At 34.9% G+C, this 22,965-nt stretch overlaps 1 protein-coding gene across 1 annotated transcript in view; it reads right to left on the reverse strand.

Moving 5' to 3' along the window:
• The window catches only part of DNAH8 (dynein axonemal heavy chain 8), a 148,147-nt gene that overhangs the window by 119,653 nt on the left and 5,529 nt on the right, over positions 1-22,965 (reverse strand). The window contains exons 6-20 of the mRNA XM_075042037.1: positions 21,511-21,618; positions 20,385-20,486; positions 18,673-18,819; positions 17,543-17,740; positions 16,913-16,989; positions 16,355-16,454; positions 14,029-14,148; positions 11,016-11,151; positions 9,850-10,037; positions 8,855-8,935; positions 6,610-6,726; positions 4,375-4,494; positions 3,449-3,590; positions 2,252-2,352; positions 1,217-1,323 (exon numbers count right to left, since the gene is read on the reverse strand). Coding sequence (XP_074898138.1) covers positions 1,217-1,323; positions 2,252-2,352; positions 3,449-3,590; positions 4,375-4,494; positions 6,610-6,726; positions 8,855-8,935; positions 9,850-10,037; positions 11,016-11,151; positions 14,029-14,148; positions 16,355-16,454; positions 16,913-16,989; positions 17,543-17,740; positions 18,673-18,819; positions 20,385-20,486; positions 21,511-21,618 — 1,844 coding nt within the window. The remainder of the gene's footprint in view (positions 1-1,216; positions 1,324-2,251; positions 2,353-3,448; positions 3,591-4,374; positions 4,495-6,609; positions 6,727-8,854; positions 8,936-9,849; positions 10,038-11,015; positions 11,152-14,028; positions 14,149-16,354; positions 16,455-16,912; positions 16,990-17,542; positions 17,741-18,672; positions 18,820-20,384; positions 20,487-21,510; positions 21,619-22,965) is intronic.

The raw sequence follows: 22,965 nt of genomic DNA on the forward strand, positions 1-22,965 counted from the left end.
GCCATTGCTTTCAGAATTTATTATCCAGAATATTTTCTGATTCTGGATTTTAGTATCTCAATTTAAGAATGATGGAACTCTGCCAGTGCTTTAAGTAGTACATACGAAGGTTTTACTGACCATTTCATACAACAGCCTATCAAAAGTTGCCTCATTACATTTTAGATAAATATCCAACAGAACAGAAAAAAAATTTCAAGATGACAAGCTAGTGCAAAATGATAAATACATGACATGAACCCTCTCAAAACTCAAACTAAAAACAAAGTTAAAATAACAATTTTTAAATGTTACGACATGACATGGTGACCAAATAAGGGAGGATTCAGCAATACAATACTGTAGACAAATATAAAGAGGACACTCAAATAAACTCCTATTGACTTCAGTAAGATCAGGATTTCAATACGTTTTCTATGAAAGATGTCCTCAGAAAAAGAGAAAATTAACTCAAGCTTCAACACATATTAATGGCAAAACACCATCAACTTCACCTGCTAAAAATAAATTCTCTTAATAGAATTCTAAGTAGGCTCTTCAATAGACAATATATTATACTGACTCAGTTCTGTCTCTGAAGTGTATGCTTGTTCAAGCAGAGAAGAAGGAATCTATAGAAATTATACTGAATATAGGAGAATGATAAAATCATATGGATCTTGCCATTATCATATAGAATTCATAAAGAGTGCATGGATGATCTTTAACCCATGGGAAACAACTCTGAGTGCACAGCCATGCTTGCAGAAGTAATCTGAAATGAGATGAACATAGGGGCACAGTGCCTTATATGACCTAGAATGGCCATTTAAGTTCTAGTTATCTGTGTTGCACAATAAAATATACTAACAGCATCTTGAAAGCAATCCAAAGGGAAGGATATGGGAATAAAAACAAAAGGGTGCAGGTAGAGGGGAAACAACACTAGAAACAAACTTCATTTTCTGCACAAAACAAAGTGCATAGACTGTAACTAACAACATAAAGAATTAAAGCATGAAAGAAAAGTGTGCGCCTAAAGCATCACTGCAACAAAAACTGAATGCTCTCCAGGTTTTCCTTGAGCCAAAAGGGCCAAGAGGTCTGGAACTGTTTGACTGATGTTACATGTGCATGTATCATTACACGTGTGAATGTATATTTGTATTATTATATTAACACAGAAATAACTTTGTTCTCATAATACTATTGAAGGAATCTTTCTTTTGCAACTTACTTTGAAATGAATATTCTTTTTTTAAGACTATCCAAAGACAGTCGGGTGGCTTTCTGGAGGCTGTCTAGCAGCTGGTGATTGAAATAGGCAACCACCTCTTTACATTTCTGTAATAAATAAAACATAGATTATTAAGTATTGTATTTAGACAGGAACCTGAAGATTATCTCAAAAGCTTTTAAGTCAAACATATTAGTTCTTGTCTAAAGGAATTTATGCTGTAAACTACATGAGAAATACAACAGGAAAAGTTGGGGGACAAATAGCTTGTAAGCAAGTAAACAAGTAAAAGCTGCACAAAGAGAATATAGCATCTAAGGAAGCTCAATTTGTCTTATTCAGAGACAGAATACTGAGATCTGGCTGAAGACTCATACTCCTTCAGAAAAGCTCTCTCTATTAAAAAACCCCACCATGAATTATCCAAGAATATTGGTGCATATGTACCCTTTTCAAGTAAGAGACAAATACAGTAAAATCTGACTGTAATGGATTAAGAAGAACATAAAAATATAGCAATGTGTAATGATCACTAGCACAGAACAACAGAATGCAACCTTGTAACATTATTGCATTTGTGCTTGCAAGTTTGCGAGTCTTTGTTCTCTACTTCTACTTCCCTTCTCTGCTGAATATGAAAAGATTGTATTTTTCAGGGAAAAAGTACAAAGGTGATATTTCTTGGTTAAGTTGGAAGAAGAGGATAGAAAGGATGAATATTTGTGCCCACTCAAGAAGGAAAGCCTGAGTTACAGCTTAGGCACAATATTCACTCCAAACTTTTATTACACTTACCACTCACATATCAAGAATTTGTTTAATAAAGGTGATAACTGGAATAACACGGAATATACTTTTGAAAGCTAAAATCCATCTTAAACTCAGTTTGTAGGGAAGCTATTTCATCATTTTTACATGACATTTGATATTCCCTATGTGAAGTCTTTCTGTAATACAGATATCCAGCTACCAAAACTCAAGACAGTTTACTAATCTGATTGGTCTGAAAAAAATTCCTTTCTTATCACAAAATACCTTTTTAAACTCATCTTCTTTATCATTGTCCTTGCTATTATCACCACAAAGTGCTGCAGAAGTATTCTCCTCTTCATTATTTCCAAACACTATATGTTTTTCTTTACCTGTAAATTTAAAAATACTATGTATTTTTTGTTAACTGAACATTTGGTTCTGCTTTGAAGCATGATGTGCCCCCTCTTTACAGGCAAAACAATATTGCTTTTTATTTTAGTAGTACCTGGATCAGCTAGCTGGTTTTATTTCACACCAGTTCTTTCACAACAGCAATCTGGTTAAGAGCCCAGCCTATAAGCCTCAGCCTAATAAACACCACGCACTACAATTATGTTATTAAAGATACGTAGGTAGACATGGATATATCAGCTGGAAACGTCCAAAAAAAAAATCAACATAAACAATTTAACAAAATACAGAGAAGTAACTTTTCCTCAGGTTTTTCTGCTTGCATTGTACTGAAGTATATACTAGAGTATTGACCCTGACTATGTCTCTATACCTGGAAGAAACTGAACCCAGAAGGAAAAAGTCCTGTGTAAGAAAAGGAGCTCCATTACTGATTAAGCCTCAAAATACATTTTTCTTTAAAACAGAATATTTTTCGCCAGCTATAAACTATTTCTCCTATAATGGTACAGGACCTCCTAAAATCTTTGTAACACACCCTAGAGAAGCAGGAACCAGCCATATTGACCAGCTGTGAGCTGCATACGCTAGCAGTTGATAGTCAATTGACTGTACTAATTTAAACTGACCAGCCAGTAATGCACTGGTATTTGAGATACAATCTACTGTGGCAGAAAAGTCACAAAGAAAGGGACAGTACCAAATACCTGACACAGCTGAGTAGAGAGGAACACTATATTTCACTTGGGGGGGGGGGAGAGATATAATGAGCGACTAAGAGAAATGGAACCATAATATTCTTCTCTAGAGCAAATACCTTGATAATCTAAACAGAAGGACAGAGTTTAATTCTAGAACTCCACCAATACTAAACTACCTCTGTATTTCATAGGCTAGTGGTTTAGTTTAACAATGGTAAATGAAGGCAGAACTGTGACACAGATGAAACTGTAGTGGGAGGGAGATGTCTGAAGAAAATTAGCTAAACCAATTCACTTTTGATATGTACTACCTAGATCTACAGAACTAGGGACAGAAATTTTTATTTAAATAATCAACATTACCTACCTGGTAATACATGTTTTTCTGAGGGTTTCTTAGAATATTTAATTTCATAATTTTTTTCAAATACAGATATTAGTTCTTGAACAGCATCTTCAATGTGCCTGCTTTTGTGGTTCAATAACTCAGCACATTCTTTAGTATAAGCCTGTGAAATAAAAATATCAGTCAATTATCTTAGTATCACTGATTATCTTACTACTGTTCCTCTTCAGGGAGAGCGAAAACATTTCCCCAAATAGTGCATTCTTCAGACTGACACTATTTCAAATAGACAGCAACATTTTTAAAAGAAAACTGAGAAACCAAACCCCAAATCTTTATTCAAAATTATAAAAAATCTTCTATTATTACAATATTTTTAATGCTTTTTAGGAAAAAAAATAAATCCATTTTTAAAATGCAATGGTATTTTTAAGGGCCAGAAGAAAATTCTGAGTATTGAAGGGAGGCCACAGTCTGAATCTGAAATCACCTAAATACTCTGTCAACTGTCCTTAAAAATTTTATTTGCTTGCACTAATTTAGCAAATAAATATATTTTTAGCCTCTCTGGGAATCAAGAAAACTTGCAAATTCTCAAATATACTTGTTGGAAAGTAATTCTTGCCTTCTCCTTTAAAAAAACAGTTTGGAAAAAAATAAAGGGGAAAAAAAAGGCTCCTTATGTCCAAGTATCTTCATATGAAAAAAAAATCTCATCTAATTGTGAAGCAGTTAGATAAATAAAAATTATCTATGAAATGCTACAGTTTAAGTATCTCAAATACCTAAGAACCAATTTATCTTGATAAAAAATATTTTAATTAAAAGAAAAAAGTTCTGTATTTCTACAGTGAGAAGAATTCTTTTCTAGTTTTATATTAATTTACTAAGGCATTGTTTCTAACATGCTCAAGAATTCAAGTTCAAAGATGTAAAGTGGCACACACCTCATTGCAGGTCAACATGTTTTCTACTGTGATAGGACCATCTACTGGTAAGACAATTAAAAGAGTATTTGATATTTCTTTTAATATTAAATCAATCCATGCTTCACTTAAATCATTAACCTAAAAAGAGAAAATTGCATTAATACTGCACATTTATCTTTAAAGTGTAATGTATCTATTTTAGAGTGTTATAACAGGTATACAATGTTTTGCAGAAAAATAAAATTGTATCTCTCTACCCACTGAAAATGCAAGAGCCTCACATAGTAGAAAATCCTCTAAGAAAGTGAATCATAACAGAAAAAAACTGTGGGGTAAAAGCACCAACACAAAAGACCTCAAGATGAGAGAAGCAGAGAAAAAAGGAAGCACAGCAATGCCTCATGAGTTATGATAACTTAGGGTATATTTACAATGGCTAAATATAGTCTGCTTTTACTGTAAATTATCTTCTTTCTGTATTACCTACAGGGAAATTAGGGAGACAAGTACCCTACAAAAAAATTAGCCTTTGTTAACATGTTCCAGTGCAGATGGTCTGGAATATGACCAATGAAAGAACAGATGTAAGTCTGGAAATTATATGGTTACTATTGCCACAGAAAACAAGAACTTGATTGCTAAGAGTGTATGTATTTAAATCCTGCACAGTGTGATAACATAATTCTAAAAAGATCAGTAGTGTGCACAATTTCATTTCAGGCAGTCCTTTAAAAATAAAATCTTGTAATTCTTAAGTATCTGCTGGTTCCATGTTGGGAAACCAAAACATATGAGTCCTTGTGAAAGAGAAATCTTTAGAGGAATTTGGCATTTCCACCTACTTCTTCACAGATTTCTGGTTATCAGTACCCTATTTTTAAATTCACTGTATAAATGAAATTAATTCACAGACAGCATAAGCCAAGACTACTTGCGCACCATAACAGCAATGATCTAATTTTTGAATGAGCTTCTCTTGACAACTCTTTGAGCTGATCAGTCTTGGAGATTAGATGAATGAGTGACAATGGAAAGAATTATCTCCTATGCCCTGGGAACCTCATCAGAAAGTGGTCCCGAGACTAAGAGTAGATTCTTTAAACTTGTTTTTCTTCTGTCCTGAAAGTTTAGGAATTGATGGAATAAAAGAGAACTCTTGCTCCATGATGTTATCCATGCTAGACTCCTGAAGAATCCTTGCTGTTTTAACAGCAGTTTTAGGCAGACAGGCAGTAATAGTAAGTCAGATCCCAGATCATTCTAGTTATGCAGGATACACTGCTGCCAGATTAAATAAATCAGAGTAACAAAAAAGCTATGTTAACATAAGATGATTGGGTTCTTGTTCATAATCTTACTGGCTGCAAGTCTAGTTGCAAGGCAAGAGGGACCTGCTGTAACTTGCTTGATGGGTTAGTCTTCAGTCCTCCTTTTACTCAACATAGCTTTTCATTGGGCTTTTTATTCTAAATTATAGCATTATTAGCATTCAGTCAACTATAGTGAAGTGGCTTTGTCAGGGCAGAATCCAAATAAAACTGACTTCTGTTCAATTTTTAATTTTTTACCTGAAATATTCTGCATCTGTGGTATCCCATCTTGTTTGCCACAATATCACTCATGCTTCTGTTTAACATCACTTTTTCCCTATTTGTTTACAATATCCCATTCACAGTAATCAAGGGTCTAACCAAGTTTACATCTTTTTGTATTGATATGGGAGGGGTAAGAAAGTCAGAAATGTACACGATCTACATATTTAAGGAAAATAGAGTGTATCTACACAAGACAGTGTTATTTCAGGTGTGCTCAGGCTCAGAGAACTGTTAATTTCTTACATAGCCAATCTTTTTTTTCAGCTTTGGGTTTCAGTGGCAAACAGAGCACTTGATCATAATTATGGTTTTGTGCCATACAGAAAAAGAAGTGAATATAACCACGAGTGACCAACAATCTCCTACCAAAGGAGACAAAATTTATGATATTGGTAGGAGAGATCACTTGGACGACAAGTGGAAATATATTCTACTGCAAGAATGGAAGCAAAGGTCAAACATTTGAGGGCAATGTGAGAGAATCACTGAGTGTATCATTCTTCAAAAAAAAAGAACATATTTTAAAAAGCAAACAAGATTTCTATGTATTTCAAGTGGTACAAAAATAAGTACAGATTAGTTTCCAATATGAAGAGCAGTGTATTGGAAATAATTTATCTAAACTGTCATTTCATTTATATAGTGATCAATTGTATACCTTTTTCAAAAACTGTTTAAATATAATCAGAACTTGATCAGCTTCTTGAAAGAAACTTTCCAGTGTCACAGATGACCAAGTCAACGTGGTAAGTCCTTGCCTCAACACAGCTTCCATCTAAGCATGAAAATATAATTTCATAAATTAAAAAAAAAAAAAAATTTTTAAGCAAATGTCATTATTATTAGAATCACTAATGTCACTGATGAAAGAAAGAGTTGTGTCTAAGTTTTGCAAGGAAGGTTACAAGTTTTCAAGGAAAATATCAAAGAAATTTAAGCAATATTAGGGAAGGGGAGGGTAGTGCATACTACAGCCTCTGTCCACAACTGTCAAGTATACATTCTCAGCAACGATCTTGCCCTTCCTGTTCTCCTGGATGGTGTCTTTCAGTGGTTCCCACTACTTCCTAAAATTAAAATCAAGTCCACTATTGATCTTATAATTTGCCCTTTTAACATAACTTGACCACTCTCAACAGCATAATTGTCTTTCAACCTCATGTATCTATCTAATGACATTTTTTCATTTGTCCCTTTTTGAGTGACACTGATCCTCTCCAAATTTTGTTATAGCCTCAATGCTATTTTTGAAAATCCTCTCTTGCCTACTATTTCCCTTACTGAATTCTTGGTTCTGCATGGTCTGTTTCTTCTGGATTTGTCACCAAGATGTTCAGTATGTAGCTCATTTCCCTGTCACTGTATGATCTACAGCAAGATCCTTCCTTCACTGCAGAACCTGTACTTTCAAAGGAGATGGGACTCTGAAGAAAAGAAAATCTTATACTACCGCCAGGCTATGAAAATCAAATTTTCCAGACTCTCTCACAGAGCTCCCCTGAAATTTTTGCCTAGTACTCAAAAATTTCTCACTGATTTCCCATTATACAGCCACCACAATTTTAAATTTTGCCATCCCCGTCATCCTTGAAGTGACAGAAATTTAATTTTGCTTAATTGCTGAGAAACTTTGAACCGATTCCACTCATATTTAATTTTAAATAGCCACCTATCATATCTGCTCTTTCATCTTGACATTTACCAAGTCACTGCCTGGACTTCACCCACTCTCTGCATCCTAATGCTTCTTTTTGCTATGTCTACATCACAGCTAAAACAATGAGTTCATCTCAGACAGACACACAGCTATTTGAAAATGCAGCCATTACTATCACCTTAATATATATGTTTTGGGGGAATATATTTAACTCCACAATGCTGGGATGATGCTGTTACTGGTAACCAACATAGCCAATCTAGAAACAGTTTCAGGCTCTACATGAGTTGCTGTCAAATTATGACACCAATGTAGCCATAGATTAGATTTGCTCATTCCATTTTTGGATTTGTGCTTTCCTCTCTTCTTCCTATACACTGAAGACTTCTCTCCCTTCTTCAAAAAACATTTTCCTCTTCTATTGTTTGTACAACACTCATCCTTCTCTTTTGCCAGTTGTTTCTTCAAAAATAGAGGCTTATGATTCCCTCTATGATATTATCGTATTTACAATAGTACTACTAAAGTAAAGACAACCATCACTTTACCTCTTTGTCTTTTAGTATTTAACTCTTAAGAGCAAGGACAACTTTTTTGTTTCTCACACTTCAGTACATGCCAACTATGTAGTTACACAAACTTATGCAAACTCTGCAACCTTCTGATGTTATTATTTACAACCCAAAAGGAAAGGGTTACTTAGAACAACCACATACATACACTTGCAAGTGTCTGGCAAAATAAAATGGCTTGTAGGATAGACATTCTGCATCTCCAGTAAAACTTTACCTTTAGTGTAGTATATAACCTTTCTACACCACTGAAGCGACTGACCCAATTCACAAGGCTAATAATTCTCTCCAAGCAAAGACAAGAATCATGACATTTAGTATTTCAGCTAAATGAAAAGTACAACTTCCCGTGAAAACCTCTAAAACTGAAATAAGTGATAATTTACTTCCATGTCAAAGCCAGAGATTTGTGTAGATAAATAGACACACAAAGTCCATATTCTTTGTTCTACTGGGTTTACATCTCATTTGCACTAAGATTATTCTACTGTAATACACATTATTTCAGCACTGTATGAGGGATGCAAAGAGAAAATTTTTGGTCTTAAAGGCTTTAGTAAAATTCACGAAGTTCACAACATGCAGAACTATCTAAATATTTTAAAATTATAAACTATTATTAAACTAGCCTAACTTTGTCTGAAGTATACTGCAGTACATTTAGCAATACCAACCTTTTTCATTTTTGGTGCCATTAGGTTTACAAAATTCATTGGTGTTTCTTGACACAAATCTTCATAGCATTGGAGAAGACCCTGTTAATTATTTGAAAGGGTAGTATCAAGAAGAATAATTTAAGTGCTTTCTTTACTGAAGCAAACAACCTGTTATACAATCAAATCATCAGAAAAAACATGGAAAGCAGTACAAGACTACATTTCAAAACAAATGTGGAATTTTACAGACATTACATACCTATGCACATTATTTCTGGAATGTAATAAATCCATATCATGCTACACAAGGAAGAATGAAAGCAGCATTCTTTATGCAGAAAGCCAGACAAAGTATGAACTTTCTCTAGTCCTAAAGACAGCTTGAGCTTCAGTAACCATAATTTGCAATACCCTCTTGAAACTGAGCATCATATGCTTTAGATAATTAAAGTCACATATAAACTCAGGTTTAAAATATCCTCATCTGGTGCCTTACACACACACAAAAATCTTGTATGGTACACCTCATCCCCAAAGTATAAGCTTCTTTAAATACTACAAAAATAGCAAATACTACAGCAGGCATCAGAAATCTGACTTCTCTGGCAGGCAACCTGCAAAATTCTTGATGTTTTTGTGGCTCAACATATCTTCCAATCAAGAAGAATTCCAATCTTTGCTTCTCAAAATCTCTGTAAAACTGTGTTTTATTGATTTGCAGAGAGTGAATGCTTTTTGGACAGCTTTAATTATTTCATCACCAGAATATATTTAACATGCCACAGGGTATAAGAAATATATATGCTTATATTAAAGTATATACTAGCCCACACAGCAGTTAGTAGAGGTTTTTCAAATTATATCCTCTATGTTCACCTGTGCATTCCACAAATTACCTTAAACTACCTCATAGCCAGCTTTGATCTTTATTTAACCATAGAAAAATTTCTATGGTTAACCAGATTTTCTTTTTTATTTTTTTAAACAGCAATCATGATAATTTTTAAGTTTACCTCTAAACGCAACTTGTTTGACTTCAGGTTATTTTCTATTTTTACTATCTTTTTTGCTTGCTCCGGTACTTCCAGACCCAATTTTATCATGCATTTGGTCTCTCGGACAATCTCTGGAATTTGGGGATCGAAATTAACCACGAACTTCCCAGTTTTAGGATGACATGCAAATATTGTGGCTTGTAAGGCTGTAAAGACATTTTTGTATCAGTTTCTAAGACAAACAATTGTTTCTGTTATATAAATTATTATGGAACATAGATTTCTAATATTACTATATAGTGATTAAATATGTATGGTTACTTGTGAAATAGCTTCACGTTGTTTTCAGTTAAAGAAGATATGCAACTGACTTTCACCATATTAGCTCTTTGCCATATATAACCTTTCTCTTCATACACTAAACAAGCATCAGACCCAGTCTTATTTGTGGCAAGTTTTTTCTTAGCTTGAGTTGGAAAATTATGAAATTAATTTTCTAAGGACCTGGAAACAAAACAACTTTATGCTCAGCATCTTACCGGAATTTGTTAACCCAGAGGATGAATGCTTATACAGGGAAATTACAAAAATCCAAAACAAAATAAAAGCCCAAACAGCAACGCAAAAACCTCTCTTGACTATGTGATGACGAGATTTTATTCTTATAGATTTACTCCTAGTTTTGAAGCCCACAGACTGTCTACAATTTATATGAAAAATCTACTAAAAAAAAAATAATTTTAAACTTCAACTCTCATTTAATCTTAAAATGATAAAGCTTGATTATCAAACATATTTTCTAGGCATAAAGTAATACTTGTCCTGAGAGGGACTGGGATAATACTACTGTATACATTATTAAAGTGGAAAGAAAATGGCAAGAATTATTAAATGGCATACATAAAGAATTTGTATACAAAAATGAACAACTGTGCCTTAAATTTGTTTCACTACTGTTCCAGTCATCTGTCAAACAGTGTACCAAATCTGCAATCCTCTGTATCAAAACCAAGTTTCAAGGCCAGTAAGGGAATGAGATTTGTATTATTGGACCTGCTTATTGGATCATGATTAATTTGCACATATAAAGGGTAAATGAGGCTTAAAAAATTATCTGATTTGATTTGTGTTAACTTAGCATTCAATAACAGTTAAAAAAGCCAATTACATATTTAAATACTTACAATATTGTAATTGTGAAATTTCCTTCATCCACGCATTATGATAGACTACCTCAAACTCCACCAATACATAGGCAATTCTGTTGTATAATCGAACAACTGCTTTACCTTCTGGACTTGCCAAGATATTTGACTTTTTCTATTAAAACACAGTACATGCAAATTAAAACCATATCAAAAGAAAACCATACTATTGGGGTTTTTCTCAATTTAACTATCAACTATACATTATATAAGTTAATATTACAAATTATGCTTACAGAGCTCTTTAAACTGTATCAAGTATTTATGATGCAAATTTATAGGGCAATAAAGTCATTAAGAACTTGTAAGTAATAAATACTAAATATTTAACAAATGTAAGAGCAATTACTTTATTATACTGTGATAAACACCTGTAATTCACAGTAAAATGGATGCTTGATTCTACTCAAAATTGAACAGTAACTAAAAATTGATTTTAAAAAAAAAATCTCCTTTTTTAATCAGTAATGATATTTATGTCTGTTTTCTTTGGAGCAGATTTAGGTGATCATTATTCCTATCTGAGGGAAACAGGAAAGTGAAAACCTCTCTCACATAGAAGTTAACTTGGCAGGAGACCGTAGATACTTTACAGGAGAATCATTCAAACATTTCAAGAAATATTATTGCTATAGTGGATCCTAGTATAGCAAGATTCTGACTAATCCAATGAAGGAGGGAAATCCAATATCAGGACATTCCTAAGGGCTATAAATGTTAAAGCTTACGTGGCTGGCACTAACCTTGAGCTGTATGTTAAGTGGTACAGATAATGTAGCATGACAAGTTCAGTAATGGAATTCCCTGTTACCAGACTAGCTCAGAGATCACCTGCAGTGAAACTGGTGACCAGATTCTCAGTTACAGTACTGCAGCTATTGTGTGGGTCCTTACAGTAAACTTGCTTTTTCAGTGGTACCAGAACACATACACCACACAATTTCAGGATATCAGGCAGTCCACATTTGTGCCTTAAGCTACTCCTGGAAGCCGCTTGGTAAAAAGACCTGATTCTCCATAGAGAACCCTACAGGGCTAGAGGAACAGAAGAGGTGGGTACTCAGTTAAAATACAGGACATGAGTCTTATGTACAAGCCCTGGTCTGCTCCATTACAAAAAGAAGAAAAACATTACTGGCTGGAACGGTGAAATATTTCTTTGTGCAATATGAAGACAGACAGATGAACAATTCAGTGCATATTTCCAGCTTGAGGTGTTAGTTTGGTGGTAAGTCAAAGAAACGGTTTTTCTGGATTTTAGTAAGGCATCTGATACTTTCCCTCACAGCATACTTCTGGAAAAGTCCAGCTGTGGGATGAGTGGGTTTATGGTACGCTGGGTGAAGAACTGGCTAAAGGACAAAGCTCAAAGGATTGTAGTGAATAGGGCTACATCTGGCTGGTGACTTGTCACCAGTGGTGTTTCTCAGGGTTCAATTCAAGGGCCAGTTCTGTTCAATGTATTTATCAATGCTCTGGATGCAGGAACTGAATGCACCATTAGCAGGTTTGCTGATGATACCAAACTGAGAGGTGCTGTTGACTCTCTTGAGGGACAGGGGGCCTTGCAGAGGGGTCTAGATAGAGCGGAACATTGGGCTATGATTAATGGGATGAAATTTAACAAGTTGAAATGCCAGATTCTGCACCTAGGACAGAGTAATGCCAGGCACAAGTATAAATTGGGAGAGGAGCGGCTGGAGAGCAGCCCTGCTGAAAGGGATCTGGGGGTGCTGGTTGACAGCAGGCTAAATATGAATCAGAGTGTGTCCTGGCAACCACGAGGGCAAACCGCATCCTGGGGTACATTAAACACAGTATAACTAGCTGGTCAAAAGTGGTGATTACCCAGCTGTATTTGGCATCCGTGTGGCCTCACCTTGAGTACTGTGTGCAGTTCTGGCCCCACAATTTAAGAAGGATGTGAAGGTCCTTGAAAACATTCAGAGGAGGGCAACAAAGCTGGTGAAACGGCCGGAAGGAATGTCATATGAGGAGCATAAGGACTTTGGGTTTGTCTAGTTTGCAGAAAAGGAGGCTGAGGAGTGACCTCTTTGTGCTCTACAGCTTCTTGAGGAGGGCAACTGGAGAGGGAGGTTCTGAGCTCTTCTCTCTGGTATCCAGTAATAGGATGCGTGGGAATGGTTCAAAGCCGTGTTGGGGAGGTTTAGACTGGACATTAGGAAGCATTTCTTTACTGAGAGGGTGGTCAAACAGTGGAACAGGCTTCCTAGAGAGGTGGTTGATGCCCCAAGCCTGTCAGTGTTTAAGAGGCAGTTAAACAATGCCCTTAACAATGTTTTAACTTTTGGTCAGTGTAAGGCAAGATTTGAAGGAATCAGACAGGACGGCGGGTATTGCTCCATTGTTAGAAGGGAATGTGCTGGAACTTGTAGGCTATAAACCTTGGGAGGCCTGATAAGGGAAAAAGAGAGGTGCCAATGTGGTGGAGAATTACTGACCCATGAGTCATGCTCGATAAAGGGCTGGAACTTAGAGTCTTTTGCAAAAGCAGTTTAGTTGCTAACAGTCCAACTGCTAAAGTTTAAGTAGCTACCAATTAGCGTGAGCTGATAAGAACTCTGGAGCATAACAACCAATCAGTTTAAAAAACGCGTCTTCTGATTTCCTATATAAACAAGTGTTATATGCAATAAAACGACTCTCTGCTTGCATCAAGCTGTGTCCTGTCTCTCAATCACGGCAGGTCAGCCCTGAATTGGTCAGGCAGTTGGACTTGATGATCGTTGTAGGTCACTTCTAACTGAAATAGTCTAGTCTAACCTTAGTCTATTCTATTCCTACGTCTTGGGTCTACAACAGTGGTTACTGCAAAGCATATTTTTTTAACTAGATATTCACATACAAATAAACATGTTGCCTAGCATATGAGAAATGACATCATCATAGCCAGAAACATTACAGTAACTCTACTGAAGAAAGACATTTCACTGTTACACAAAACACCTAATTTCTCCTCACATCAACTTACGTGAAAATAGTTGATTGGTTCATTTATCCTTCTGAATAGCTGTCTCACCCACAGTATCTTTCCTGCAACAGGTGGCATGTTTCGAGCAAGAGGAGGGTCATCTTTCTGAATTTGGTAAAGCTACAATAAGAATATCATTAAACACATGGATTAAAAAAAAATCTATTGAAATGTTAAACTATTTTTCCTCTGGTATCACAATTTCTTCCACCTCCCAAACAGATTAAATTTGTGTGGAGTCACACAACAGTTCACTGAGAGAAAAATGTATTGCTTCCCCCACTTGCTACACTGCTGAGATGCACACATTGATACCACTGTTGGTATGTCTCCTGTCTTCATTATCACATGCTGTTTCTTAGCTGTGCTTACTTATGACAGAGCCCTGAGTACACCAAAAGGCATTGCAAACCTAGGAGCTGAGCAGGCAGTATTCAAGGCCAAGCCTGACAGGTGCAGCTGTGTAACTTTGGAACCATCTGCTGTGAAAGCAAGCTTTGTAAGGAAGTGTTGTGAGAACCTTTGTTGGGGCTTTTCCTCCTTTGCTTGGGAACTGCCCTCAGGAAAGGCCTAAGCTCTATTGTTAACTGAGAGGTCTTACCTGAATAGAAACTTTAACATTGTTCTTCAGACACATACACCTGACTAACGGCTAACATTTCAGGAGTTGGACTGATGATTGTTGTGGGTCCCTTCCAACACAGGATAATCTATGATTCCATGATATGCCCTTTTCTACTAACTTCTTATCAATATGCATGTAGAGACCCCTGGGTACACAGCCCATGCTTTTATCTGTGCCCAAGCTGAGGAAAAAAAAATAAAGGGACAGGGGGCCTGCTCACTGAATGGCTGCATTATAGTCAAGGCAATTTTGTCCTAAAAGTATCACATACCAAATTTGCAGTGACAAATTATTCAAGCACTTTAGAACCAGTATTGTAGTGGGAGCAACTTCTTATGAAAAATAACTTGCCTGGCAAAGATAAAAAGCAATCCAAGAATATCTAATAAATAGTTAGAACTAGCCAGTATATTGGTGACATAGTCTTCAACAGAAGAGGAATATTTGTATGCACCCAACTTTAGGCATGCAAGCTCATGCTGTGATAACACAAACTGTACTGCTTAAGCAAACACCACTCTTCACTTACTGGCATGTCTTCTTACCCCTATAACTCTCCTGCACAGTCCCAACAAAAGAAATTCAAGTAGCTTCATGGTGAACTTCAGAGGAACTGACATGGATGAAACCCCCTCAGAAAACATACCTATTTTTTTGGCTAGGAAAAAGCAGCCAGGGGTGGGGTCAGTGATTTCTTAAGCAGGCAGTGCTGCTGAAAATATGTTAATCAAATTAAGCCAGTAATTAGAGGTTCAGAAAGTGTTATATACAGTGAGTAGATAGGGAAAGGACACTGTAAAGAGCGGTTCACAGGACCCATGCTAGGCTACAGTTTTAAGTCCCTGTTTGGAGGAATCATTTTGTAGGAAGTGCAGAGTTTACAGATACTTGGCTCCTCATGTAAACGTGTCATTCATCTGACAAAATGCAAACATCTCTAAAAAAAAATAAATATTTGCATCAGTCTGGTTTTCCAGATGCCCTTTATGCTCATTGAAGAAAAATGGCCATTTGAAGGGAATTATTTAAATCTTCAAGTTAACATGTAAAATAGATCAGATTAATTAAGTCCAGAATACTTGTTTCTTTCTTGAGTAGAAAGGGAATATGGATGTCTAGTTCTTATGCTGATGTTTATTTTGCAGACATATAAAGTCAGGTTAGATGAATCAGTCTCTAAAAGTTTAAAGTCCACTGATGTGAACAGTCCCCAGAAGTTAATTCTCATTTATGCTACAGTTATGGTACACTACACAAATCATGGAAAATTACTTCATAAGGAACATAAATACAATGTACCTACATTTTATATCTATTTTATACTGTTAGAGCATTAGATAATAGCCATATTTTAATGCAAATAAACTGTAGAGGCTTCATACAACACAAAACCACATGGTATATGCAAATGATGTACAGAGCCAGTAAGGAACATACTTTTTTTTTCTTTTATTGATGAAGGAATGACAGAAGAGATTTTGATTTAAAAAGTAAAATTGTGATGACATTTGCCTGCAAGAGCATGTATATCATATCTGCCTACACACTCAGGTCTGTTTTCTGTAACAGGCAAATAGAAGTATGATAAATTGAGCATTGACAGTTAGTGAAATAGGCAGAATAAATAAAAATTATTCACATTAAAATATTTTCTCTTATTTTAACATGATGTTTAAAATTTATTGCAGAGAAATGAAATACCTTTTTAATAGCTTCAAGTTCTGCTACAAAATGTTGAAGAATACAACCAACTGTATGTACTGTTTCTTCTTGAAGGCATGGCATTCTCAGATTTTGAAACCTGTATTAAAAATGAGTACCCAAAGTGATATTTCTAGAAACACAAATAATTTTTTTTTATTTTATTTTGGCGTACTTGAACTTCACATAAAATGAAAGAAGGACAAATCTAGGAAATGCTTTTGGATCTGGGAATTTTCTTTTGTTTTGAGCAAGTTTAAGCAAGGTGGAAAGTTCTGCCCTGGTGGGTTTTTGGTTGTGTTTTTTTAGGTTTTTCTTTAAGTATCTTCTTGTATATACAAAATAAACTGTAATGAAATTCAGAAACAGAAAGAAACAGAATATATTGATTCCCACAAGAAAGCTAAAATACATCTTTTATGATTACATGGTTCAGAACACCAATAATGAAAAATTCTTGATTAGGCCCTGTGTTCTAAAATTAGCTGTAGTATTTAAATTGTGCTAATCAGTAATTTAAGGTTACTTTGAAATATTTTAAAACATAATTGCCAATACCTTTGAAGTAACTGAAGTGCATGCTGTGAAGACAAAATTCTCCCAAAACAGGTACGCATAAATGTCTGTATCTGTATCTAAAGAATATATAATTTAGTATAGTTTTTCTAGTCACAGAATACTATTTTGATGTATGATAATTTCTTAACATAGTAGCATTTAAAATTGTTACTGCTTAAAGCACCAAATAGCAGCCTTCACCAGTCCATGCTTAATATAGTCAATAAATAGGTAGTGTCAGTCAAGTAATCTCTTAAAATGCCAGACAATTTTAGCGAAGAATCAAATCATGTATTGAAAACAGTTGCAGCTTTGTTCTGCCCAAAATCTATCCACATCTCCAGGCTAATAAACCACCTCCATGTAGATCATTCTCTGAGGTCTCATAATTTTGGTTGCAGAGTGACTGACCTTCAGTGAGGACTATATGATATATTTTACAGCTTCCTTTGGAAGGAGGATAAAGAATGGAAAAAGCCTCCCTCGAGACAAACACAAACTTTATGCTCTTTGGAAGAAGAGCCATACAGCCTATTCAGAGTCCAAAGCCTCACTGACATTCCAGGAGATACTGAGTAAGTAGTGATGAGATTCTTCCCCAAGTAAGTTATCGGTAGCAATATTACTTACCTCTAAACCTTCAATTTTTGCCATGAAGTTCACAAAATCCACATCAAATTCTGTTTTTCGTGGATCAAGGATGTCATATTGTTTCTTTTGAACACTTTGGTAGATATTTTTGAATTTTACTGCCATAATATCTATCCCTTCAATGGTAGGCAGACTCAGTGCACAAAAAGTTTGTACTACAGTTATCATCTCTGTAATCTGAAATATAAACATTATATTCATGCTCATAACAAATTGTTACTTCCTCTATAAATGAAAACCTGAGTAAAATAAAATAAACAATAGCCACTTCTCTAACTACTGCATTCAGAAATGTGCTGCTTCTGAGCTTCTGAAGTCAAGTGTCTTCAACAGAGCATGGTTAATTCAGTTTTCAACATCAGTTCTCACCACAACCCAATACAAAGTAAAATCATCTCTGGGTTTTTTGATGGTAAAGCATTTCTTTTTTAATATTTGACTGTTAGATTCAATAGGATAATATGGAAAAAGAGTTAAAACATGACATATGCATTCACAGAATAAGAAAACCTGACCATACAGATTAGTATATATACTGCATGATAAAGAAAGCATCAGACTCTCAGAATTCCTACCCTGTGATGATTGCCCCATTATCCTCTTATCCCTTGCCTGACCTTATTCAGCACCAAGGAGCACCTATTATCTTTTCCCCACAAACTCTATGAATGCTAGTTCAAAATTCTTTCATTGCATTAACAAGCAAAATGTTAAGACCACACCAAGCAGCAAAATCATCTGAAGAACTGTGTTTGGCAGTAACAAGAATTTTTAATGCCTTAGGACACCATTCAAAAAAGCAAAAGGTGTGTTATTTTTCACATAATTTTAAACCTCCTAAAATAATGATCTAAATCAAGATCAATTAGATTATTTCTCTCCACACTAACAGAATTAAATTAACAAATTCTGAAGGCCACTGTGAGGTAATTGTCTGAAGTATTGGGATGACTTACCCTGTGGAAGTGCCTAATTTCTCTCAATAAAGAGTTACAAACTCTTTCACAGGATGATTAAGAGCATGCATGTTGACAAATGTTCACCTTGTAAACTGTTCTTTAGAGAAGCCCTCCTTTTCTACCAATAATAACAGCACACAATATACTCACTTTTTCTAATCTCCTACAAAAAGCTTCAGATTTTCCAAAAATGTACATTTCCGATACTTCAAACGTCTTTTCTCCTAGAGTTTCCAAAATCTCTTGCTTTGTTTCATGAAAGCATTTCTGATATTCTTTCAACAGAAACATGCAGTCCTAAAAAGTGAAGGAATAAATACCATACTCATTACACTATGCTTAAGGCTGAGAGACTGGAGATCTCAAACCTACTGTCATTCTAAAGTGGTTAATTATCACTGAATCTAGTTTCAGTCAACAAGCAGTAATGATTTACATACAGTGGTTTTCTTTCACTATGTGTAACAAATATTTGCAACATATGAACATGCAACACTACAGTACAGTGAAAGATGTAACACTGGGAAATGACTCACCAAAAAAAGAACAGGAAAGTTTTAGTTCTTGTTAAAGTAAAGAGTGGTTTAGAGCCCAGTGAAAAGCAGGTGATGACTCCTGCTCTAAAGGAGACATTTGAATATTAAGAAAAGCCATTAGCTTGCCTAAGAATGGTCAGACTGTCCTCTAGATAAGGACAGAATTTGGCATAACAGGGTAGTCCATCCGGAACTGCCAGGGGACTTAAAGGAAATTTGTTATACAAATGAATGTGTGTTGACAAGTCTGAGTTAAAGTGAGATTGAAAAATAATCTCTCGGTTGATTATTTACTTAAAATACTAAGACCTTTTCAGATGTAAAAATAATGACTGGTATGAAATGTAAAGTCTATAATCATTGGAATACAAAATCTTCTGTCAGTTCTTGGAACAGAAAGCACACATTATCACAATATACTGGCAGTCACCAGACTGTCTGAATATATAGGTATATACAACAATTGGCTATGAATTACAGGACATGAGAAAAGGTCCTCTTTGAAAGGAATGTTCAGGTCTTCAAGAATATACAGATACTAGAATGAAGACTGATCACCATGATTAGAAACTGGGTTTATATTTCTCTCATAGAATAATGAGGGCTTGTCAGCTGTAGAATACTCACAAGATGATCACAATTAAATAGATGAATTATTAGAATCATATCATCCTGTCAGGTCAGGAAAGATACATTCAATACATTTTCTTTTGTACCTCTGGACCTAATTTTTAAAGGACTATGAAATCCTATGCCTTTCAGGGTAAGATAAGAAGTCAGTAGCTAAGGTCTGATAAAGGAGAAGGTGGAAATGAAATCAGTATTGGCAACCAGTAACCCCACAGCTGGATGTATTTTGCCATGGCATATTGCACATACTTCATTTGTTCTTAATATGTCACCATCAGCTGAAGAAAAGGAAGACTTTCTTAGCACTGAACTTTCATGGTGTGAAAAGGTGGGGGGGTGTCACAAAATGGGGGTCTATTCAAATACCAGGTTCTCCATGGTAGAGAAAGATGGTACCATATCAGATACCCTCAAGAAGGAAGAATGTGGATTATGCAGGATGACAAGATTCCTTGGTCGCACATATGGTGAAGATGCCAATTCCAAGGTCAGCGACAGACCACCCTGACAAAGATGAGGCCATTCTAATTTCAACAAATGCCAGTGGGCTAAGAAATGGGAAAACACTCAAAGTATCATGAAATAAAACAGTAAAGAGGTGTGAAGTACTTGCTAGATATTGATATGGACTTCCTTGTGCATATCAATAGGTAATATAGGTTTGGTAGGTAAATAATAAAATACCAAAATACAAACCTTAATTTTTTCAATCACTGTTGATGCCTCCTGCTCCCAGACACAAGACAAGCCACCATCTGTAATATATGCTCTACAGGTCGTGACCATTTGATTTGTAACCTAGCGCAGACAAATGAAAACAAGTAGGTCTCAAGCTTATAAGGTAATGTGCCTGTTTTGCAAAACCGTTCCTTGCTATTTCTTAGCACAGCTTCATGTAAGCAGTTTGTTATTAGCTTCTGCAGTGAAATGCTCAATCCCTTAGACCATTAAATAATAGACACTAGCAAGTATAAATACACAAACATATAAAAAATCCAATTACATAACAGGCAACATAAACATTGCTGCATAATCCATACCTAACATCTGATGTATGGAAAACAGCCACAGCCATGGATAAATTTAGCCTCAAAAAAGCACATATTTCTAGTTCAAATTGAATTGTAACAAAACTTTACACTTTACCTGGGGTGTTCAAAAAAAAAGTAAAAAAAAAAAAAAAAAAAGGTGGTATAACAAGGGTCTACTATCAATTTCCCCTATATGCTTACTGGAGGTGTGTATTTTAGTTATAAAGGATTTCTTTGTTCTATAACCATTACACAAACCATGTTTTCCTGCAGTGAATAACTAGATTCCGCAAAATACATTATTATAATTATTGAGCTGGTCTTCATTTTTTGTTTAAGGTGGAAAAATTTACGACCTAATATTCAATTAGCTTTTCAAGTATGACTTGCTTCTGAAAACAGGTAACCTTTTGTCTTTCATACTTTTTGGAGGAACAGCCTAGTCAAACTGATGGCTATCTGCTTAATTAGGTATTCAAGGTTGATAATAACAGAGTCTTTGTGGATTCAGTGACTTAGGAAACAACTGAGCAGATTAATTCAAATCAGGAGATTAATCAAGAAGATAAAAAAATTAATTTTGCTGAACCAAGAATAACAACAAAGTTCCTTCCAGAAGACAAGTCTCTAATCCAAGTTCAGTCATCTCCTGATCAACAGGCTTATCCTCCTTTCCCATGCAGACACCCACTATTTATTACCATTCTTTAACAAATGTCCTACTGATTTAAACAATTTTTTTTCTGAAAAATCACACAGTTTTTATAATGAATATTACTTAATATATTTACCTTTATAAACAATGATGTCATCCTCTCAGAACTATTATAATATCTTGAAACATTGTGAATCATTTGAATAGTATTTATCAAGTTTGGTATTCCATGTATCATTGATACCTTAAAGCAGAGTTTTGAGAAAAAATTTACTTTCTATTCTTAGCAACTATATTTCTATTCTATTGACAACTTCTAAATTACATTGTTTCCTAAATCACATGAACCAATCTTCAAAATGCTGTGGCATGTTAACAAAAGTTTCTTGTAAAAAGAAAAAAAAAAAAAGCTAATCATACTCAATAAATTTTTAAACCTTAACTAATAAAAACAATAAAACTCATAGATGATTTGGTGAGAAATCAGATTAAAGATATTAATATAAATATTTTAATATGCTATTTTGATGATCAAAATTGAACATTTATTCAAAAAGTACAGGTGGAATTTTTTGGCACAAAAGAAAATATTCTTCTGGCAGCTGACAGTGGTTGTGATTAATGCTTTTGTTTTCCTTCAGGTACAGCTGTTAAATATAGTCTGTGCAATGACATTGTGATTACAATCATTACGTAAAATATTTCATTCAGACATTTCAAAAAACTCATGAAGTAATTATCAATGAAATTAACATTGTGACAAGTGCCTAATTCATTCAATCACCATGTGAAGCATCTAAATCTTTCACATGTTTCATGAAATCATTGTTCACATGAGTAAAATCAAACCATGATATTACAAGTGTTCTGTAATTCAATCAATTCGAAAGTATTTTGGAAAAAAAAAAAAGAAAAAAAGGTAAAAAATGATAATTCATTAACATTATCAGGGACTTATCAGAGATTGCAATTCAGAACATCAAGAAAAAGTAATTTTGACTGTCACTCCTCAACAGAGAAGCCACTTTTGGGCTTCAAACTCAAAGTAAACACACTAATACTCTGGCTAAATATAGCAGGCATTTGCATTTGGCAGAAGAGTGTGAAAGAAAGGCTATATGGTATAAAAACAACTGTCAGTGTCCACATGTTGTTCATCACCCTTCCCCGCTCCTCCCCACAAATGGAATCAGGAGATTCTGAGTCTACTGGTTTTCTTTTTTAATCCTTGACAAAAAAATAAACCCCTGAATAGTGGACTATAGATTTCTCTGAGTCAAAACCTGAGTTAAACGCTCAGTCTAAATTTTCATACAGTAACCCACTTCAGCTACTAATGTGACTATGTGTGATACTGCATACACTAAATGCCATATTTTACACACACACTAAATTTCATATTAAATCTGCATGTACTCCATTCCCAATCTACTAACATTTTAAAATACTTTTCAACATCAGATATTAAATTCAACTCAATCCAGACTGTATTTCTTTTTAAAACAGGATATATTTAACCTGGATGTCACTATTTTTTAAGTTGAATACCATAAAAAAATCCTACCTAAATTATCTTGATATCTGGAACAAT

This window comes from Buteo buteo, chromosome 12 (assembly GCF_964188355.1).
Source record: "Buteo buteo chromosome 12, bButBut1.hap1.1, whole genome shotgun sequence".
Classification (NCBI taxonomy): Eukaryota; Metazoa; Chordata; class Aves; order Accipitriformes; family Accipitridae; genus Buteo; species Buteo buteo.